Genomic DNA, 23,432 nt, shown 5'->3' with positions numbered 1-23,432 from the left:
GTTAGAAAATAAAAGATGGTATCTTATTGTGTGCATATACAACATACATGAACACGAGTGAAAAGAATTTATTAAAGCATGCAGAGCCTTCCACCATGTTAACAGTTTGGGACTGGGGAAAAAAACCTGATTTGTTTTGATGTATCTTGGCAGGTTTTAAAAAAAATATTCCAGTAAACAAGCCATAACGAATCTCATTTCTCATAAGTTACTGGGCACTGGGAAATGAATCAAAGACAACACCGCTGCAGTGTGTGAGTTCTCTCCTCTAATGACACTTGGCATGTTTTATATCAACCACACCGACCATGGACCTGTGAGTCATTGCTCATAGTTCCTCAGATCAACCTCTTCTTTCCTCCAGATGCATTTTGGGTATTGGGACTTCCTTCAAGACAACACACAGACTCATTTTGGTATTACAGGTAGGAGGCAAAAGAGAGAAATGAGAAAAGCCCAGTGTCAAATTAGTGTTTTATAATTGATTAAAACACCACTTTGATCAATATTGAGATTCTATTAGCATTTCTGTCAATTTCACTGTAAAAACTTTCAAAATCCCCCAAAACACATTAACCAAAAAACCAACCAGACAAACAAGCAGATAAGAAATCTTTTTAATGTTAGTGAAGATTAAAAACAACTTTAGTGTGTAAATCACAAATATCTGGTAGAAATTTACATGACAGTACTGCATGTAAATTTTTTTGGAACCCTAGAAGAGCAACAGATACAAATACTGTTGAACTAACTGCTGATAAAATATCTTTGTACATGCACATTGAACATTTAACCTCAGCTGATTGTACTCAAGTGGCTGCGGTGCAGACATAAAAGTTGGTAAAAACGTAATGTTTTTCGAAACTGCACTTACTGTCTCAATCTTTGGACTGCCACAGACTTAAATATCAGAAGAACAAGAAAGATGATGTACAATAAAAAGGTTTAAATGAAATACAGCTTCCTATATCGCCTTTAAAATGGCACAACTGACCTTTTAGACTTCTTAAAAAATTTGCTTGAAAGAAATCGCAATATTAAGATAAAAAATAATTTTGTTTATTATTGACTTTAATCATTGACCTTAAAACTTTTTTGCTATCTAACTACAGATGAGAACAAAATGTGGTCATGTGTCTGGTAAAGTTATTGTTGTTATTTACGTATATAAACAGATTACACAAATGTGCTACTGATAGCAAAAAATTTCCACACACCTGTTTCAATGACAGAGTGTGGGAGTGACTTTCTCTCACTTTAATATTTTATTGTTGGAGTTGGTTTAACGATTATGTATTTGCAAATGCAATTCTAATCTAATCTGAAAATGTAAACAGTAAGATGGCTCAACTTAACTTTTATGGCTTTTTAAAAAATTAAACAGAAAAGGACAGAGTTGAAATTATGTTGGCTACACACTTTCCTGTTACTCATTTTTTTTTTCTGTTTCAAGTGGACCAGCTAATGATCATACTTAAAAAATAATTGCATCCAGTTTCACTATGCTGGGTTGGAATTGATCAGACTCCCAGCACACTGGCTTTGTGCATATGTGGAAGCTGATAAGGTAAGACGATTCTCTCACAATTTATTTATGCTAACCTCAAAAGTCAGCCAACCTGTTAACTGAAAAAAAAAAATATTATGGGTTGCTGGTCAGTTGTCTGACCCATAACCTTACTTAACACCAAGATTTGTTGAAACACAACACACAACATTTGAACATATAAACTTTAGAGCTGCAAGTATGTATTATTATTACCTATGAACAAGGCTAGGCTAACGGTTACCCAATTTCCATTTATGCTAAGCTAAACTAACAGAATTTTGGTTCTTGAAGGAAATATGTACTTTTCCTACATTTTATTTTAAATATGTTCATATATTTTCCTTTCTTGTTAAATTCCCATTGTAGCTTTAATATGAAAAAACACCCAGCATGCCCCTGCGGGCGGTTTATCCTTCAAGCTCGGGTCCTCTACCAGAGGCCTGGGAGCTTGAGGGTCCTGCGCAGTATCTTAGCTGTTCCCAGGACGGCGCTCTTCTGGACAGAGATCTCCGATGTTGTTCCCAGGATCTGCTGGAGCCACTCGCCTAGCTTGGGAGTCACCGCACCTAGTGCTCCGATTACCACGGGGACCACCATTACCTTCACCCTCCACATCCTCTCGAGCTCTTCTCTGAGCCCTTGGTATTTCTCCAGCTTCTCGTGTTCCTTCTTCCTGATATTGCTGTCATTCGGAACCGCTACATCGATCACTACGGCCGTCTTCTTCTGTTTGTCTACCACCACTATGTCCGGTTGGTTAGCCACCACCATTTTGTCCGTCTGTATCTGGAAGTCCCACAGGATCTTAGCTCGGTCATTCTCCACCACCCTTGGGGGCTTCTCCCATTTTGACCTCGGGACTTCCAGGTTATACTCGGCACAGATGTTCCTGTACACTATGCCGGTCACTTGGTTATGGCGTTCCATGTATGCCTTGCCTGCTAGCATCTTGCACCCTGCTGTTATGTGCTGGATTGTCTCTGGGGCATCTTTACACAGCCTGCATCTGGGGTCTTGCCTGGTGTGATAGACCCCAGCTTCTATGGATCTTGTACTCAGAGCTTGTTCTTGTGCTGCCATGATTAGTGCCTCTGTGCTGTCTTTCAGTCCAGCTTTGTCCAGCCACTGGTAGGATTTCTGGATATCAGCCACCTCCTCTATCTGCCGGTGATACATACCGTGCAGGGGCCTGTCCTTCCATGATGGTTCCTCGTCTCCCTGCTCTTTCTTGGGTTTCTGCTGCCTGAGGTATTCACTGAGCACTCGGTCAGTTGGGGCCATCTTCCCAATGTATTCTTGGATGTTCCTTGTCTCATCCTGGACTGTGGTGCTGACACTCACCAGTCCCCGGCCCACTTCCTTCCACTTAGCGTTCAGCCTCAGGGTGCTGGACTTGGGGTGAAACCCTCCATGCATGGTAAGGAGCTTTCTTGTCTTTATGTCAGTGGCTTCTATCTCCTCCTTTGGCCAGCCTATTACCTCAGCAGGGTACCTGATCACGGGCAGGGTGTAGGTGTTGATAGTCCGGATCTTGTTCTTACCGTTCAGCTGACTCCTCAGGACTTGCCTGACCCTCTGCAGGTACTTGGTGGTTGCAGCTTTTCTAGCGGCCTCTTCATGGTTCCCATTCACCTGCGGGATCCCCAGGTACTTGTAACTGTCCTCTATGTCTGCAATGTTGCCTTCTGGTAGTTCAATCCCCTCAGTTCTGACTACCTTCCCTCTCTTTGTTACCATCCGACTACACTTCTCCAGTCCGAACGACATTCCAATGTCATTGCTGTATAGCCTGGTAGTGTGGATCAGTGAATCGATGTCTTGTTCACTCTTGGCATACAGCTTGATGTCATCCATGTACAGGAGGTGGCTGACAACTGCTCCATTCCGTAGTCGGTATCCGTAGCCAGTCTTGTTAATGATCTCACTGAGGGGGTCCAGGCCTATGCAGAACAGCAGTGGGGACAGAGCATCTCCTTGGTAGATCCCGCACTTGATGGTGACTTGTGCTATGGGCTTGGAGTTGGCCTCTAGTGTTGTACGCCACATACCCATTGAGTTCCTGATGAAGGCTCTTAGGGTCCCGTTGATCTTATACAATTCTAGGCATTCCAGTATCCAGCTGTGGGGCATTGAGTCATAGGCCTTCTTGTAATCAATCCAGGCAGTGCACAGGTTGGTCAGTCTGGTCTTGCAGTCTCGAGAATATATATATATATATATATATATATATATATTAGCACCTTGCTAATACTGGGTTGGACTCTTTTGCCTTCAGAGCTTAACTCTTCATGATATAGATTCAACAAGGTGCCTGAAACGTGTGGAGGCCAAGTTAATACAGTTTTACACTGTATTAACTGTTTTATTCAAGAAAATAATTTGAATTTTGTGACATAGTTCATAATCCTGCTTATACGCCCATCAGAACATGGGTACACTTTATCATGGGATGGACAGTATGGCCACTTTCCTCTGACCTCTCGCACCAGCGAGGCCTAGAGAAGTTCCACACGTTGGATAGTTTCTAAATCAGGAGTTTCTGAAATACGCAGAAAACCCATTTTGAACCAATAACCATGTCACATTATAACTGCCATATCACCTTGCTTTCTCATTCTGATGCTTGATTTAAACTTCAGCAGATCATGACCATGTCTATATACCTACCTGTTGCTGTTGCCATGTGATCAGCTGATTATTCCATTTTATTGAGCAGTAAAACTGGTCAATCGAACAAAGTGGACATGTGGACAATTAGTGTAGAAGATTAACATGAGAGTTTGATACCATGCCTATAAATGGATAATAAACTATGGCTGCAGCTGAAGTCATAAACTCAAAACCCAGGTTTAGTTTATATCATATAATCTAATGGTGTAATTCTGTAATTGTATCATGAATAGTATAATTTATAAAATTCTTCCAGAAAGGTATTCCAGTTAATGTCAGTTAAAATCATTGCCGACCAAAACAATCACTGACTATACTATAGATCTCCACTAGATGGGAGTCTCTACCCACATCAGTTTTCAAACCCGGCGTTTCCTCCACCCAAACAGTAGCAACCCCTCTGCCTGAGGACATCATTACACACTCAATAAAGCAATAGTCAGTCATTTTCTCTGCTTAATTGATCCCTCTGCTACCCAACAATAGGTGCTCTGACATTTTTTAGTGTAGCTGAAATGTCTGCATGCCTCAGAGTAAATGCATTTTTTATAATTATCTTTGTTGTTGTGCTCTTGTGTGACTAGCCATCTGTAGACAACATGCAGTGCACTTGTTGGTCAGCAGCTGAGGTCAGAGCCTCAGCAGTACCATCTTCCCAGAGCGTCTGTTTTGGTTGTAACGACATTGCCCTGGTATTTACCAGGACTTGTGAAACATTAATCACGTGGACGAACACAGCACACGCTTTCCCAATCCAAAGCTGTTTGGGAAACAGAACTGGAAAATGACAAAATGCTATTTAAACATCGGGAGGCCCGATAAGATAATGTTTTTGTTCACTTTGCAAGAAAAAACTCCAACGCAGCATGCATTTTGTATTTCATGTGATTTTTTTTTTTTTTTTTTTATAGTGCATTTATATTCTGGCCATTAGTTTTCACGCTGACCGATGTTGCATAAGGCAGTTCACACAGGGCAGAAGTGAGTCACATCCAAACAACACGTACAATGAATAACATATAGACAACATATACACATTTTGCAGTCACACTTTTACTGAGTAATTTGCAGTTTCTAATTTTTGCTCTGTCTTTATTTGGACTGTGTCCTCTCTGCCTTATTTTTGTGTGTTCTCCACAAGGAAGTCCTGAAATTAGTGAAACTGCTTGAGAAACCTAATTTACAGAGACTTGTATAGTGGATAAAAGCTAATAAACACAGCACAATCAATGACGCATGTATAACACAGTTTTAGCAATTCAATGTCAATGTCTTCTCACATGTTATCATTGCTCTGTGTGTCTTCCTGCAGCCTCTCTCACTCAGCCAGTCCTTCGGCTGTCATAATGGCAGGGTGGAGCCGGTGAAACTGCACATGTCTCAAGCATGCTCTGCGGTGTCACCCCTCTCTGTTTCCCTTTCTTACTGTTGGTGCACGCATGGCTAAACTGAACGAGAAAAGAGGAGGGCCCAATAAATCACCAGCAATGCTTTTTACCAATCACAGGCTTTTCCCCACCCTGTTTGCCTTCATCGCTCCCTCCCTTCCTTCTTACTCCCTCCCTCTGTCTCTAAGCACGCCAACCACAGAAAAAAAAGTCCAGAGAAAAAACTGATAAGCAGCTTCTGGGTTTTGCTTTCAAGCGGACTCCTGCTGAACTGGTGTGAGTGAGTGTGTATGTGTGTGTGGTGCGTTCAGTCCTTTTCCTGCCACAGTAGCAACACATTGCAGCAGCGTCGGCCCCGAACAAAAGGCTAAATGCAGCAGAGCCACAGGAGGGGAACTCAGAGATAGAAGCAGGCAGAGTGGCCCAGCGTGAGTGCACTTCTCAGGGAGCAGCTCAACCTGCCATTTAGCCCTCCTGGCCCTGCAGTGGAGACAGGACGGTACACTAGACTGACCCAGGCTACCTGCCAGTGTCTCTGTCAGAGCTAAGGAACACACCCCTGTTGTGTCTTTCACTTTGTCTACTATTTATAAAGCTCAGTCTCTGTCATTTTCTGCTGAAATTTCTGCACCTGCCCTGGGCGACTTCCCTCTTCATCCAGCTGCACTCCAAGATGTCAGATGACGACTGCCTCTCGCCCATCGGCCTGGACTGTTGCAGTTGCTGTCTGGACCTGGCCAATGGCTGTGATGAATCCATATCCAGCAGCCCAGCTCAGGGCCTTTCTACTACAGGAGGCCTGCCAGCAAGCCCCACAAGCCCCACTGTAAATCACTTCCGCCAGCTCCGCAACCAGCTGATGTACCAGAACCTGAACACGGACAAACTGAACAACATCATGAGACAGGACTCCCTGGAGTCGGTTGTGAGAGACCCCTGTTTCCTGCTCAATGAGGGGATCTGCAACAGCAACATTGACCAGACCATGCTGTCTATATTGCTCTTCTTTCACAGGTAAGCTTGGCTGTCAGACAGGTACATTCTTATCTGGTTACTTCAAAGATCTTTCCTTTGAACTTAAGAATATTTTCATTTCTTTACCTCACTTAAGGCGTATTCAATACAAAGTCGCGATTTCACCTGTTGATCTGCATATTAAATCAAGTGAATCAAATGAAACACATTTAGAGTAATCAAACGAGGTGGTAAATGTAGTGTAATTAGGTTTCTTGGGTCTTCTGCATGTTTACAGTAATAGATTACTTACTGGAACTGGGACAATAATATGTGCACGTCCTCTTCAGCTTTAACACAGTGATGTTAAGGACTGAGGACAATTATTATTTATAGGACATAACTCTTATAAAGAAGTCTTGCAAGATTCATCACAATGGAAAAAAAGCTTTCAACTTCAAAACAACTCAATATTGTGTGGAGGGGAAAAAAGCCAGAGAAAAAAGGTAAACAAAATGTAATCTAAAAAGAATGCCTCGCAAATACACAAGGTTATTCTAAAACAGCAGTTTGTTGTCATATTGATTCAATTAAAATGATCTTTTATTGCTAGAGGTCAATTAAAACTGGCCTCGCTCCTACACTGTCTCTGCCAAATAGTGTTTATAAAACAGCATTTGGCAGCTCACGCCGCACTGTTTGCAAGGAAGAGAATGTCCTGCTACAATGTTGCTGCCAGTTGGATGGTTTGTTTGGCAGCTACTGTCAAATGACTTCAGCCTCAAATTAACAGCTACCATCTTTCCAGTTAGCTACAGTTTTACTGTTGCGGAAATACTGAACCTGAGCCAGCCATATGCGATTAAATACGGTGTATCTGGGTGTCCGATACATAAAATGTGTAGATCTATGGGGATTACCAGTGAAAGCTACAAGAATATGAACGTGTTATCACTTTAAGAGGCACCATTGATGTTCACTAAGTTATGTGAGCTATGTGTTTGTGGCGTATATGTCAGAGACATACCGGTGCACAGATGGAATCTTGATAAAGGTTGGTTCCACTTGTGAGAGTTCCTGTACTTTCTTGAAGTCACTCTTGCAGACTTTTACTTTTTAAAAACTTGCGAAAATGCTTTCTTGTTTTTTTTTTTTAAACAACAATTATATTAAAAAAACAAAAACAAAAACAAACAAAGTTCCATTAAAACTGGAATTTTTGCAATTTAATAGAAGAAAAGAAGACAGAAAATGTTGCAGCTTCAACTTTCAAACTAAATACGTGAGGTAGAACTTTAAATGAAAATAAACCAATTCGTTTCATTTAAATGGGAAACACAAAAACTGGCATTTTGACTATATATGTAATATGACGGTCCTAATTAAGGTTGGCTGGAGTGATCACATTCAAGGTAATTATTGTTACGTATGCGATTACTTGTAGGTTTTATCTTATCAATAAAGTGTTCTGGCCAAGAAGCATTATCAGTACTTTATCAAATTTATCCAGAAGCTGGACTGGCACACAGTATCGAAATAAGCCTGTCTTTTTTTTTTCTTTCTTGTATGCTGGAAGGCAGTTCTTGTCCAGTGATGATTACAGTACAGACTGGGAGTTCAAAAGAAGTTAAACCATTCACTGTACACTGCAGCTGATCTGATAGCAGTGACGATTAGACATTTACAAGAAATATACAGATTTTGCAGGTGTTGGCTCTAAAAAAATAGAAACGGTAAGGCTGTGTCATGTAATATGAAGTGATTATGCAGCAGAGCAGAAAGTCTTCAGTCACCCTCATTTCTTTGTATCTTGCTTCCAAGGTGCCAGGCTTTGTTATAATATTTTTAAACTGGTCTTGAGTAACAGTTCTCGAGGCTTTCTGAAGGTGTTTCAAAACGTTTCTCTTTTTCGCTTATTTTCAGTAAAGTCCTTATACGTGGCCATTTTAAGCGATTTTTTCCCCATCTTGTTTGTTAAACCATTTAGCGCGAATCATGAGCTATGAATCATTCGGGCATAAAAAAAGGGATCTCAAGGGATGAATCAGTGTTGTGTCTGTACATAACAGACAACTTAGAAAAGGAACTATTTTTAAAATGTATCTTTAGGCACTTCGTTACAGTCGGCCTGTTGCAAGAACAGACAATTTGTGGCCTTTTTTTAAAGTGATGAAAAATATGGGATCATCTTTACAGAGAACAGAAAGCTTTGAATGGCCTTTAAAAGTATTCCTGAATATTACTTAAAGAAATTGAAGAATAAAAGTAGCCACACCAAATATTCAAGTTTGTTAGAATTGTGCAAACTGTGTCTGCCTTTTGGACTGAACTAGCATGTGTATCAAATATAAACTATTTTGCAAATGTCCACTACGTCCGCTTTGTTTTTAATAACCACTGTGTAAATGCTTATTAATTCTGACACCTTTTTAGGAGACTCTGCTCCTGCTCTCTTTCTGTGGGACTTCTTTATTTATGAGAGCGAGGGTGTGCCATAATGATAGATGGAGACACACTGGTTTAAAGAGTACAGCCACACATGACGGCATTTCTAAAGAAGTTTGTGTTTATTCTATATTATACTTTCAACATTGCCTTAGAATACACTGATAGGTCAGATGAATTATGATTTGAAGCATTCATTGTTTATGAATCACACCTGGAATAATGCCTGCTGGCAGAGGTTTGTTAAAGGTGTTACACACGAGTTTTTTCTGGCTTTGTGTGACAGACTGATACAAAAAGCAACACTTTCACAGTTATACAACTTATTAGAATAACATAACATAAGTGCTGTTATTTATATAGCATTGCAGTATTGAAATCTGCTTATCTGTTTAGTTGTCTACACTTCAGATAAAGATCAACGATTTCTTTTAAGAGAAGATGACTGAGTTACAGGCAGCACTGACTTTCCCTGGTGTGGGGTAAATGTAAGTGCCAACGTTTTTGACATATTTTGGCTGTGAGACAAACTGTTCACCTGTGCCATTTGCCAGAACGACCATATGTCTGCCTGTGCCAGCTGAACTGTTTGTCTGACGAACCCTCTTTGGCCTGAACACTTTGTTCCCAAACCCTTCCCTTCTCAAGAGAGAACCACAGACATGGATCATGTGGCTTTCATAGACTTCCTCGCAGGATTAAAACAGTGATTTCAAACCTTTGCAGGTTTTTTCATTCAAAAGGAAATAAGCAGTGATTCATTCGTACATGTACTTGCTGAGCTGAGGTTTGCAGAAGTTCATGGATTTTTCAAGTATTCGCTTTGGGAAGGACTGGTGTCTGATTAAAGCCTGGCTCGAGTTTAGACGGTGACCTCACACTGGGTGGTCATTCTGCCCAGCAGCTATCATTCTCATTTGTCACTTGTTAACAGAATAAAATGTTCAGCATGGCCCGTGGAAGCACGACAGGACATCTCTTGGAGGCGACAGAAGACGTGTTATGTAAATGATTTAAGGGTTACGGAAATGTCCCGAGAGGAGAATTTTAAGTCACAAGTCTTATTTGGTGTTTGAGGAAGAGCCAGAAAGCCCCAAGGGGGGTGAGGTGGATCTGTGATATCCACAGGATAAAATGAGAGGAAATGCGCTGATTTATTTTAAGGCTTAGTGGGCTACAGTTGGCTGGAACGAGAAAGGCACTGTCGCACACCTTCAGCACTACCAGTCAGTCAGTATTTAGCAGCTATTAAAAACCACTTGCCAGGGTGAAGGGGGGTGAAGAGCCTGCAGTGATGATACAAACGTTTATCGTAGGACATCAGGTCTGTGACTAGTCAGCTGTTAAGCCGTCAAAACAAGAGGGGGAGGTGAAAAGGGAAAAAAATGTGTCCAGGGAAAAAAATAGCAGGACAAAAGACTCACAGAGTGTCAGATAGTTGATTGTGGCCAAAGTACGGGGCTGACGGGGGGCCGGATTTGAAGACACAGACTATGAAGTGCTTTTATTAGGTAGAGCAAAGTTAGGCTGACTTTCTCAAGCCTTTTAGCTTTAAGGAGCAAAAACTTCTTGGAATCAAGGAGGTGCATGACTGTGTAGGGATGGGACATTCTTCATCTTCTTGTTCATGCCTGTTGACTGAAAAAAAGAGAGGACTTTTCCAGTCTGGTTGGAAAACACTGTGATTGCTTTGTCAGGCTAAAATGACCATCAGTCTTTATGACAGAGTTGTAGGTGAGGTTCACAGATTTTATGCTTGTACATAAAAAGGCAGGAAGATAAGATTACAAGATAAGTTTTACTCTCTGTTCTCGCTTTTCTGTTTATCCTTGAGACATCCTGTTGACCTTGTTATAAGTTTCTGACTTTGGCCTAAGATGACACTGGCAGTTGGCTTAAGTCCAGTTGACTGCTGAACCTAACCTAGCCCTCCTACAATGTGGAGTGGAGATGGCATCCAGCTGTGTCTGACACCCTGCTGATCATGAAAGCTCCAGTCTGTGATTCACATACAAACCACAAAGTAGCTTTGCTACAAGAACTTTTTTCTTTTTGATTTCAGGCCTATATTTACTTCTAAGATTTAATAACCTCAAAACCAAGGCATGCCTGGAGAGGCTTCTGCAGCCAAATAAAGGGTCCCATCACAGTCTGTAAAATTGCTGTTTTTCTACACAACAGTGGATCGATTCTTATACATTTCAGCAGAATATGAAAATACATTTTCATTCATTTTAACTCCATAACAGCATTTCTTCTCAGCGGTTGTTTAGTCTTGCAAGGAAAACAATATGCACTGGGACCATGCTCTGTTTTTATTGTGCTTCTTTAAAGACACGATTGAAATGTGATGTTTATGTCAGATCCATGACATACACATACATGACACAATAACTGTATAGAAACAACATAGGGAGGTGGGAGGAGAGGATGAGGTGCTGAATAACATTTAAACATCAGGACAAGTCAAATTATTTAATAGATTTTCATCTGCAGGCTTTACAATAAAAGGATACCTTCTTATTTTAAACCCTGTGTGTTTAATTTTTTTCTGTAGATAATATTGTGGTGATGTAGCTGAGTTAGCAATGTTGAGGATGTAGAATGGGGTAAAGAAAAAAAGTGTTTCTTCTCTTTTCTCTGTGGTGGTGTAGATAGTGCCATTTACCAGTTCACTATTAAATGGGGGGAAATTTAGAACCTAGAACACATGTTTGTCTTATAAATACTTACAAGCTGTAACAGGCCTCATGATCAGAGTGGAACAAGCTGCTGTAACAGTATTTAAAATCGAATTCTACATTTCTTTCACTGCTACAGAGAAATTCCATCAAGGTGTAGTAGACAGATAGATATGAAGTGTGTAAGGATTCATTGCTCATTTGCTGGAGATAACTGTCCCTGTATTACCCGCATTAAAGATTTGGTAATGACATTTGAAAAAAATCTAAATCTAGGGTTTTTTTTTGTACTTTTGCAACAAACCAAATCAATCACCAATCAAATCTCGAGCGAATGCAGGCTACAGAAGTGATGGCAGGGAGAGCTAAAGGAAAAGAAAGAGTCTGAAGTAGGTTGTCAGACAGGGATCTGGGACTAAGACAAAACATGGTTAGCTAAGAATAGCAGTGCTGTTGACATTTAGTGGATATAAGATATAGGCAGAGTGCAGCTGTCGTAGGAGAGGTAACACTGTTTTTCTATAGCTACAGGAAGTTATTAATAATTGAATGAAGTATAGGGAACTTTAAAAAAAATATGAGCAGTCTTTGTTTTACTATCGTTTTATGGGTTTCCTCTATAACATAGACTTTGACCACTTGTGTCTTGGAAGCAAAAAAGCAATTCTGGGAACATAAGGTGGAGATAGAATATTGGAAACCAGCAGATTTTCTCACACACATTGGTATAGATTTGGCATGTATAAACCTGTGATTTATTTACTGAGGGACCAGGTTAGAGAGAAATGGACAATAATGGCTTTATAATGTACTTCTCGACCTACTACCTTACTGTGTTGTTACTACATGAATAGGCTGCCTTGGGTACTCTGCCAGAGAACGTCTGGAACCATCACTGAATGGTTTGTTTGCAAGTGTTTGTGCGTGTCTGCCCATATAAAATACATGACAATGCTCTATTACTGGACTAATCTGTCTGTTGTATTAAAAATGATAATCAAGTTGCTAATCCTTGTGAAGACTGCACACAGTGAAGTGTGCATGCAATTCCCAAAATAGGCAGGCATACACACACGCGCGCTATAAATTCCATCATTGCCAACACTTTCAGCAGACAGAGATCAGTGTTTGTTAACTCAGAAATCCACAGACAAACCCTGCACCACAGGTTGATGCAACCTCTGCTGCGCGGGCCTTTCTTTACCAACACTGCTGTGGTTTCATTCAGTTGTCCTTAGCAACAATACAAACATAGGATGTGCATCAGATGTTTGTTATGATATCTTTCTGTTCATTGACTTTTGCTTGCTGCAAAAGCTTCTCTTAATGCAAAGAACCTGGAGACTGATATTGGAATAAATAAAAGGCGTTTAGTTTTTGTGTGAATAAATATGCTTCCTGTCAGTGAGGGTTTCTGAAGACTTTTTAACATTTTGCAAACAGGTGTCCTGAGGCTGCTGTCTAACTGATTGCTTCAGATTTTCCAGAGAACTGAGACACAAGGCACTCTAACAACACAAACACACCCACACATAAGCACCCTGGCAATGGAGGGCGCAAAGGTGACCCATAGCATTATCCACGTGCAGAATGCAGCACACTGAGATGACCCATAGCATTATGCTGCTGGGTGACACATCACCACAGCAAAATCCAGCTAAGCTTCTTTGTCCTGTGTGTCACCGAGTGTAGATACAACATGTACCAGATATTGGATTAGAAATCTATAAGTAACGCCTACTGTCATCTGAGACAGATCAGATCAAGATCAGTGACTATACTGAGCAAGTTTCAAGTCTGTGTCAGGCTCTGAGCATTCTGATGTAACACAAATGAAAAGAATGAAAAAGCAATTTTAAAATGACAGCACAAGCTTCATTAGTTATGAAATGCCTGTCAGTGATGTAAGCTGTCACCAGATGTGATTTACTGCGTAAAACCACTGGAATTGTTCTTTGACTTGCTTAGATCATGATCGCAGTGATGTTGCAGTTATAAATCACCAACTATCCAATATCCAAGGACCAAATATATAGACAGTGTTTTGTTTTCATTTAAAAAAATATGTGTAATTAATGCCTGGAAGCTTAGCATCGCCACATTAATATGATTTAAAAACATATTCCTAGGTATTTTGGGGAAGACAGAGAGCAACCACGGGAATCGATGCCCTTTCATAGTGACTATTAACAGGAAGAATTTAAAAACAGTACCACCCATCCATTAAAGTTGTTTCTTCAATCATTCTTGAGTTTGTGCAGCTGTCTTTGTTGATGCCTGTTTTATTTGATGTGTCTCTTCCCTCTTTATTCTTGTTTATTCCCTTTGTCATTTTCTTCATTCTTTCATTCCTCATCTTAGTTACTCCAGATAGCAGTTATAGGAATTACATAAGTGTGCCGGAAGATGGGTGGGGTGTGTGTGGAGTGACCATGGCTTGCACTCCGTGCCTTATCTGCTTGGACCATGACTATGGCGCCTAATTAGATAATAAGGAAGCCTGTCAACACTTGCCATCACACACTCACACACACAAGGTTCTGCACTTAAGTGTGAGTCACAGTATCGCAGACAGTCAATATAATAATTATACAATTTAAGTAGACATTAAACTGTAATATAGCTTGTATAATGATCGATAGCAAGGGTGCACTGTGATTCAAAAACATCTTTTGGTACAGCGAGTTAGTAAAGGAACAGAATATAGATATTAGCAGTGTAATGTAGATAAAGGGAAGCTGAAATGAAGGCGTTGGTAGAGTTGTGCTCTCCACACCATTCAGGCTGAGCGAAACAAGCTGCTGGCTGGGGGGGGGGGGGGGGGGGGGGGGGGGGGGGGGTGGTAAAATTTTCATTCTGCCCTATTTTCATTAGCATGGGAATCCCAGTCTCTTTCTAATCTCTGCATGAAAAGTGAGACTGTGGGAACCCACCCTGCTTCTGAGGGCTAAGTTTGAAAGAAAGATCAGTAGAAACAAATGGTGTGTCTGAAATTCAAGGGGAACTTGCAGTTTTGCTGTCCTCTGTATTATATGTCTATGTGTGTGTGTGTAAAAGGCAAAAGAACATCTTTATGCATCCAAATTGAAAAAAAAAATTGGCCTTTGTAAGTTCTCGTGAAATTTCACATTTTTCACATTTTGGTCTGGAAAAGTTAGAAGGTGTGTAATACGCTGGCTTTAATTGGGATTCATTCAAATGTTACATCGATTGGTTTCTCCATGCATAGCTGTTCCATAATCTTACATGTTTGCATCTAACACTGACGCAGTGTGGGATACCACAACAGTTGGCTACACAATGCAGCCCAACAGTGCTTATCTTATTTTCTCTGGGTACTGTTCACATGCAGGTTGAGTACATGATGTTCCCTGACTGCTTTCACACACACACACACACACACACACACACACACACACACACACACACACACACACACACACACACACACACACACACACACACACACACACACACACACACACACACACACACACACATAGATACATATAGTCACAATTGCACAGGAAAAAGACTGAAAAGCAGTAAAATTAAGAATCACCTAAGACCTTACCTTTTCTGACCTTGAAGGAAACACAACTGTGTACAGCCTAACAAAAACACACATGCACACCCCTAGACACACACTTACACAAGCCTTTTAAAATGTCTTTAAGCCTGCAAGGCATGGAGGTAGCATCAAACAAAGTTAAACAAGGGTGTTGCCACAGCCCAATGCTGAGAACTGTTCTTAAAGACTCTAGGAAAACAGTTTCTTCTCTGAACCTCAGCAGGTCGTAAAGCCCTTCCTTCCAGGACGCAGGAAAGGTTAGAGCACCAAGACCAATCACATGTTCTATTTTTGAAGTAACTGGACATTGGGAGTTTGGCAACAGACGGTGTTTTCCTTTTCTGACTACACTTTGGTGCTCTCTAGTAAACATTTTGGAGTCCTCGGGGTGGAGGTGTAATTTAAAATCCCTGCATTTTCCCAGCATTTCTCCCCCTGTCATGCAAATGGTAAAACAGCAGCGTCTGTGTTATGAAGAAGCATGAAAGAAACTCATTTTGGTCAAAGAACTTACAGCAAACCGTTATGCAACACAAAGTTGAGTAATTATTATGTTGTTTTGCACATTAAAATTTTTTTTAATTGAATATATGTGTGAAATTGGTTTATATGAGCATCTCCAACATCTGCTACCCATCACACCTAAGTGGTGCTTTAACATTTAGTTTAATTAATGCTTTATAAAGTATTTCCCTAATTTTGAGTACATCACCACAACGGCTTTTACCTTATATGTTGGAGCTCATGTCTTACTGTAATTGCATCATTAATTTTAGTCCTGGGCAGCATGGCGGTTGGCACATCACCTCACACCAAGAAGGCCCTGGGTTTGATTACACTGGCTGGCTGGGGGCCTGAGTCAGTTTGGGTATTCTCCAGGTACTCTGGCTTTCTCCCACAGTCCAAACACATCCACATTAAGTTAACCAGTGACTCCAATTGGCTGTAGGTGTGTGAGTGGTTGGCTGTCTCTCTGTGTTAGCTGATATTAGCGCCAGCCCTCCATGACCCTGAATTTGATAAGGAGAAGAAAATAGAAAAATGGAAATTGAGTCTTTGCATGGCAATGAGATGATAACAAAAAAAGCCCTGGACACTTCATATAGCTGTCTACAGCTATCAAGATAGAAACTGAATGGAGAACATGGTGGGCAACATGCACCTGAAGTAGTGCAATACATTTTCTTCAACAAATAACATTCAAGTAATTCAATTCTATAAATGAACCAGAAACAAAAGCATACAGTGGCAGAAAATTCAATTTAATGTAACTGAAACTGATTAAAGTTTAAAGCATACATTCTTAAAACAATGCTGGTGAATTTACATGAAACATCAACTCTGACTGTAATATAATAAATATGGTTTCCTGTTTGTACTGGTGCCTCAAAATTCCCAAAGACTCTTTGACTTCAGGGCTTTTTACATAAGTGAACACGGGCTTTGTGAAAAAGGAAAATCGAGTGGGCAAAAGAAACAAGGAAGCCTGAAGTGAAAAATAGAATTAACCAAACTGGCAAAGAAAAATGATGCACTGGAAACTTTGTAAAGTACCATTTTTTTTTCCTGTGGTGACAGCACACAGGGACTCACAGCCTATGACAAAACAAAGCTGATGAAGTATAACCCAGCCGTGGCTTTTGAAATCTAGTCACTTCTCCTCACTAGAACTTTGACTGGGAAAAAAAGAAAGTTATACTGCACTGAGGATTAGTTTGGGCCTTCTGAAAGACAACATTGGTGGAATAAAAAGAAAAAAAAGGTGGACCTGTTCTGCGAAGCACTTTCTCTCTCTCTCAATGTGCCTTGCTGGCAGTCAAGAGGCTGTGAGTGAGCAAAGAGAAAAAATGAACGTATGTGCCAAGTTTCAGTAAGTCTGTGATTGTTGCTGGCTGCTCCCCAGCAGAGGGAGAAAGAGAAGGAAGCGAGAGAGAGAAAGACTGAGAGTGAGTCCCAAATGAGCTACAGTAACAAGATGCATCCTGTCCAAGACCTCTTTTCTTTTTCTTTGTGCCACGGTGTTTTAAATGAGGCAGTTGTAACATAAGAGCAGTTTAGACCGGTTGTATCTAACTTAGCCTTGTTCCTCCTTCCCCTGTCATATTACTGTGCCATCACAAGGGGCATTTAGCACCAGTGACATTAAATGAACTCCTTCTGCATTCCTTCCAGTATGGAGTCATGGAGACCAGTGAGTCACAGACTCATCATTATGTTTGCATGCTGTGTTGTTTACACAATCTGGGATTAGGCTAAACAGCACATGTTACATGTTTTCAGCTGTTTTCTGGAAAACATGTACTGTAGCTGTCTCGTAAGCAGAGCGATAGAACTGTGACTTAAGAAAAACAGTGTGGGACTGGAAGGAACGTTAATGAATGAAAGAGTTTGTCCTCTCTACCCTTTCTTCATCTCGCCCTTGCAATTATCTCTCATTTTCATGTGCTAGTGCACGCCACACACACTCAGATTCCATCCAGACTGCCATCCGTATCCCTGACGCAAGTCTTTCAGGGGCCTGCAGTGTGTACAAAGACTTATTTATTTCCATCCAGAATGCAAGGTGTCATGTCAGGGGAAGTGGAACCTGCACCGTATTTGATGGAGAGAGAAATACTTAAGGTCACGACCTTACTTGTGAGTCTACAGTGTGGAAGTTGGTGAGGGTCAGGAGGTTTTCTTGTGTGAAAATCAATGTTCTTTGCTGTGAAAATGCTTGAGCCAAACAGGAAAACTGATGGTTTGCTCAATCTTCCTTCTCACGTGTCAAGTCACAGCTGTGTGTTAAGCAAAGCAAGTCTAAAAGGGTCTACAAGTCTACAAGTCCAGTTGCATTTGCAGACGTGGATAAGCAGAGGAAGTGAAAGCAGCAGCAGCAAAACCCTTGTCTAAACCTTAGCAGGCATCAGTTACAACATGTACGCACTCATTAAGTGATGCATAGCATGAAATGCAGGGTTCCGAAATGGCACCAGGACTGTTCAGCAACTGTGCTCCAAAAAGGCACACAGACATCCCAGCAACCCTCTGATAACCTCTGATGAGGCTAAAGACTAAAGGATCTTGTGTATCCTTTGTTGTATTTTCCAACTGACTGCATAGAATAAACATCAGCTGACATTAAAATGAAGAAAATCAGCAATTTCAACTGAGCGTGACTCAGTGGCCTGCCTGAATAATTGTTATATATATATATCTAATATATACTGCAGGAGTTGGTTAGAAATGATAGTGTCGTGTGTCTTTTTCCATCTCTCACTTCCACACGTTTGCTCATTCTGACCTTCATGTTTTTATTGATCCATCATCCTTGGCTTGCTTAGCATAGTCTAGCATTTACTTTGCTGCTGGGTACTCACATGCCAGTTCATAGCAGGGACACCATATACATACAAGAAGCTCTTACAAGTCTTTCATTTTTCCGTTGGATGTTTTTTTAGAACTCCTGGTTTAAGTATACCTTTAAAAATAGCTGTTAAATGGAAGCTGTGAGATTTAGTGTGAGCATATTACTATAATACAGCAAATATATTGTGTTGCCTGCAAAGTCCTCCTACATGATTAGTAGTTGAGCTACCAAACTGGCACAAAGGTCTCTTAGTCCCCTGGCAGTTCACATCTATATTATATATTATGATGCCATCATGTTGCCTTGCAATCACCTACCATTGAACTAAAATTAACAATTTGTAGCATTCATGCACCTGCAGCACCTACAAAAATATAATTTTAATTTAATAACAGTACCTTTGCTATGCATAATATATTATGATGTCATCATGTTACCTAGCAAAGTAAGATGCTGAACTGCAGACAGAAATTCTGCAATAAAAGAAGAAACAACAGTGTGAAAATGTTGGCCAGCCCATGCATTTTCCATCAATTTGTCACAAGAATCATCAGTTTGTAATTGATCTATTTTTTCCAGATTCATTTAGTAGTTTTAGTGAGTGGTTTTGCTGTACTTCCAGGGGTTTTTTGTTCATGAACCAATGTGCTAGCCCTCTGAAGGGAAAGGATGTTATTGTAGCATGTATCACTGAGAAATTCAGAGAAACACCCTGATAAAACACAAAGCCCCTCACTGTTATTCTTTGACAGCCAGCAAGGGGAGAACATATATATAATAAAAACAAGAACACAACTGAAAGAAAAGAAAGATACTTCCACCTATTCATATTCAAATGTGCTCTCTAGGAGGAGATATCAGATTCAGCTCAGGCAGTGCTTGTCTCTCGAGTGTTTTGTTTTTCTTGCAATATTAAGAGGCAATAATATCTAGGCCATCACACTGAAAAGTGCCTTAGTAAGCACCTCTCCCGGGGCATGTCTTTTATTTCCCTCTCAAGTTGGCATCTTAACAAGCATTTGCATTTCAGTGAAACAGTTGGGAACAAATCCATTGGTTCAAATTGGATGGTCAACAGGGAACAAGCAATTTAAATTCCTCCCAAGTTCATCTTTTGGGAATCCTCGTTTTAAAATTTGTGTAATAAAATAGCAAACCCCAGTGCCACCACTGAATTGATTTTGCAGTTCACTTAATTATATATTTCTCCACACTCGTCCTTTCAGTGTGAAAGCAAACTCTTACCGGTATTCATGCCAGTGGCTTAACATCTTAGTTTCATCACTTCTGTTTTCTTTTCATCGCTGCCACCGTTGAAGTCAGATTCATATTTTAAACAAGTCTCCACATTATCTGAGGCCACAGTGGTATTAACTAGATGGAAAATGGCTCTAAAAAGTGTTAGCCTGGAGTGATGGGTTAAACAGTCCATGCCACCTGTTTTCACAGACACATTGAGACGTGCAGTAGGACAGATTAAAGACTTAGATTGTTCTTATCGTCTTGATCCCGTGATAAGAGGCTAACAAGTTTTGCAAATGTATGCACTGTTACTCCTGCACATCCTACTGAATCATCATTTGTACACGGCCATACATGTCTTGTTTAGTATATCTACTTAATATTTGGTATTGACTATAATTTTGCACATTTACAATTTAAGGTTTACATTTGTGACAGTGTTTTCCTAGGTTGAACAACTGAGTTAAAAGTTTATTTTTTTATCTGCCTAGACGTCATTCCTTTGTCATTTTAACGCACCTTTTCACGACATCTCTTCCAAACAAAACTAGTGCGCTCCTCTCAAGGTAACCCTGTTATTTGACAGTTTACCTAAAGAACTGGGAGTACAGCCAAAGCCTCCTATCAGAGGAAACACTGCCTAACAGTTGTGAAAGCCCTTTCCCTCTTTCTCCTCCTTTCTTCCTCATTTTTACATTTTCCTGTTTTGGTGTCTGGTAGCTTTGTGCTTTGCCTATAATAGAAAGTAAAGTCCTGTCCCCAGACGGCAGAGTGCAGACAAATAATAACTGGTGCACTGCGCTCTGATGGAAGGTGATACCCTGAGTTCTTGTCATCAGACCAGTTCCTGTGTCTGTTATGCATTTGTTTTGAGCTGAAAGGGTATAAAATATTAAAGCAGCAGAACATATTACAGCTAAGATTCTGTAGCTTCAGTTTCCTTTTTGAGCAAATCCTGCAAATGTAAATCGGTCCTTCAATTATATTTTGGATTTTTGAAGTAAATTATGATACATGCTCATTCATGTATTTTTGTGTTTAATTTCTCGGGGGTTCTAGTCTAAAAAACATCTATAGGTTGCTGAATGCTTTCACCCTTTCGACAGATTTGCTTTATGTTTTTAACAACAGCGTGAAAGGACGTGACTGGGCAGCATCACTTGTGTTCACCTTTATTCAGGAACACAGGCCAGACATGGTACACTTGCAAAGTCAACACAAATAGCTAAGCTCACTGAGCACAGGGCGGATGCTCTTTCACCCTAACCCCTCCCATTGTTTGTCCATATGCAGGTCACAGTTACATATACTTTATGTAATGGGCTGTCTTATCCTCTCACGGCAACACCTGTGTCAAAAAAAGGTGACTGCGTACCAGACAACACGAATATGACTAGACAGGTCAGAGACAGGATAATTATCTCAAGACAGAGTCAGGGTTAGGCCGTCCCAAAGCATACCAGTCAGATAGGATTTACTGCTCTGAGACTGTATGAAAGGACAGGAATAACAATAGCTGTTAGAGGAGGTGTGCAGTGCAGGCAGAGAGGAAGAAAAGAGGAGGAGCGAGACAGACACAAAGAGCCTAAAGACACAGACGGCAGGACAAAGGACTGTGCACAAGGTGGCAGACAAGACACAAAAATTACACTACTAAATTAATCACATTCTGGCAAGTTGCTTTTACATGTACGTCTCTCTGAAATAACGTTTTTGGCTTGGTCAGGTGTTTTTGCATCGTAAAGGTGCGCAGATACCTTGCAGGCACCACGCCGTGCTCCCGCCTTTGTGTTCAGAATGTAATTAGAGTCTTCGTGAGAACACCACAGTCATTAAAGGAGTGTGAAGAAAACAATCAGTCACACAGGCTGGAAACCGGTGATAATGGTGTGACTGTGTGTGTGCACGTGTATGTAGGTCAGGAGTTATCATGGGAACCTGCGGAATACAGGATTTTGTTTCATTTCTGCAAATTCCTGAAACAGTTCCTCAAAAATATCATATTTGGTTTTTACTGACACTGGTTTTCTGTTTGTCTAAAGTGTGGATTTACTGTAAAGACAAAGAATGACAGGTGCTGAAAAAGGGAACACAACTCTTTACTTCTTTATGATTATTAAACCAATAACAAATGTCAGCCCGATCTGATTTTGCCATTTTGAATTTTAACTATATATTTTAAATATTGCTCAGCATATTTAGATGGACGTACTGAATGTCTGTAGTCAATAAATATTGTGAGATACCTAGAGGTCTTTTGAAAAGATCTTAGGACATACCTGGCTTTGTGCGCTGTAATTGTTTGCAACAACAAAGCTGAACTCAGAGTTTGCATATCGTTCCAGCAGCATGCTTTTCAGTTGTTGCAGGACCGAGGCTAAAGACAGCCCTGGAACACTATGCTTTGCTGGAATGCGGTACCTGAGTGTTTGACCTCACTCACCTCTAGCAGTCTTCCCTATGATCTGCCTCAGTTCTTTCTGAATACCTTCTGCCGCACAGACAAATGGCATTCCTAAATTACAATGCACATGCTTTATTCTGCTTTGTGTTTCCCCCAACCTTGCTGCATCTGCACAAAGTTGAGCCACTGCCATTCTGGTGGGAAGCCTCGTACATCAGCGCTTGAACTCTGTGATGTGAGCTGTCAAGATAAGGTGACAGCTTCTACTGGCTCCCAAACATTGCTTATGTCTGCAAATCTGTCCATCTTCAAAACAATAAAGGACTCTTACGCACTTCTCCTTGTCGATAGGCCAGATCTGATTAAAGATTTTACGTCAGCGTCAGGGTTCATTGCAAAAGATCACAAGCATAGCAATCACTGTCTTACATGTTCGGTTGTTGTGCACTATTAAAATAGTTTTCTAAAGTCACTGATAGCAGTGAATAAAACCACAGATTAGACTGCCACTTTTCCTAGACCTGAACTTTGAGCATTTAAAATCCAATTGTTAATCACCCAACAACATTCAGTGAAAACCCTCGGTCTTATGAAAGGTTCCCAATTATTAAAGATCTTTTCTTTCTGGTGCCTTAAAAGTGAAAGAAGTTGTATGCCAAACTCTATAAATCTGCATGTTCAGACAGCGACAGAGTGTCTAGTACGCAGGCATGCTTTTCTGTCTGTCTGTGTGTGTGTCTTAGCTTTGTTGGCATTCGTTAGTGACCCTGTGTTTTTTATGCATGTGCACATTGATTTCTGCGTAGGTCTGCTTTTCTATCTTGATATACTTTTGTCCTTCTTGCATGCATACATATGTAGGGATCTTTTAGCGTTATTGGCATCCATGCTTGAATGCACACCTTCACATGCGCAGAAGTATGACCAGTGGCAGTACCTGTGTGGTGTGTGCGTGCAGAACAGAGTGTTCTCCAGTTTCATAAGTGAACTTTGGAACCCTTTGGTACACGCTGGAGGCGGGCCAGTTTGTCCTAGATTGTTTACCTGCGTCTTGATACAATGACTGGAATGGCAAATCATGTTTACGCTCTTGAATGCAGCTTGGAAACGGGGAAAATGACACTGCAGATAGACAATTTGTCTTGCATACTGTGACCGGCTTCAAGTTCAAGAGTCACT

General features: G+C 40.7%; 1 protein-coding gene across 1 annotated transcript in view; it reads left to right on the top strand.

The window, feature by feature from the left end:
• The first annotated feature begins 5,837 nt into the window (after window positions 1–5,837).
• tsc22d3 (TSC22 domain family, member 3) overlaps window positions 5,838–23,432 on the top strand; it is a 32,549-nt gene continuing 14,954 nt past the window's right edge. Inside the window, exon 1 of the mRNA XM_085426252.1 lies at window positions 5,838–6,621. Coding sequence (XP_085282378.1) covers window positions 6,281–6,621 — 341 coding nt within the window. The 5' untranslated portion in view covers window positions 5,838–6,280. The remainder of the gene's footprint in view (window positions 6,622–23,432) is intronic.

This window comes from Rhamphochromis longiceps, linkage group LG2 (assembly GCF_057381845.1).
Source record: "Rhamphochromis longiceps isolate RC_006_pf linkage group LG2, R_longiceps_female_GT1.1, whole genome shotgun sequence".
NCBI lineage: Eukaryota > Metazoa > Chordata > Actinopteri > Cichliformes > Cichlidae > Rhamphochromis > Rhamphochromis longiceps.
The sequence above is the reverse complement of the archived record's forward strand: the minus strand, read 5'-3'. Positions and strand labels throughout refer to the sequence as shown.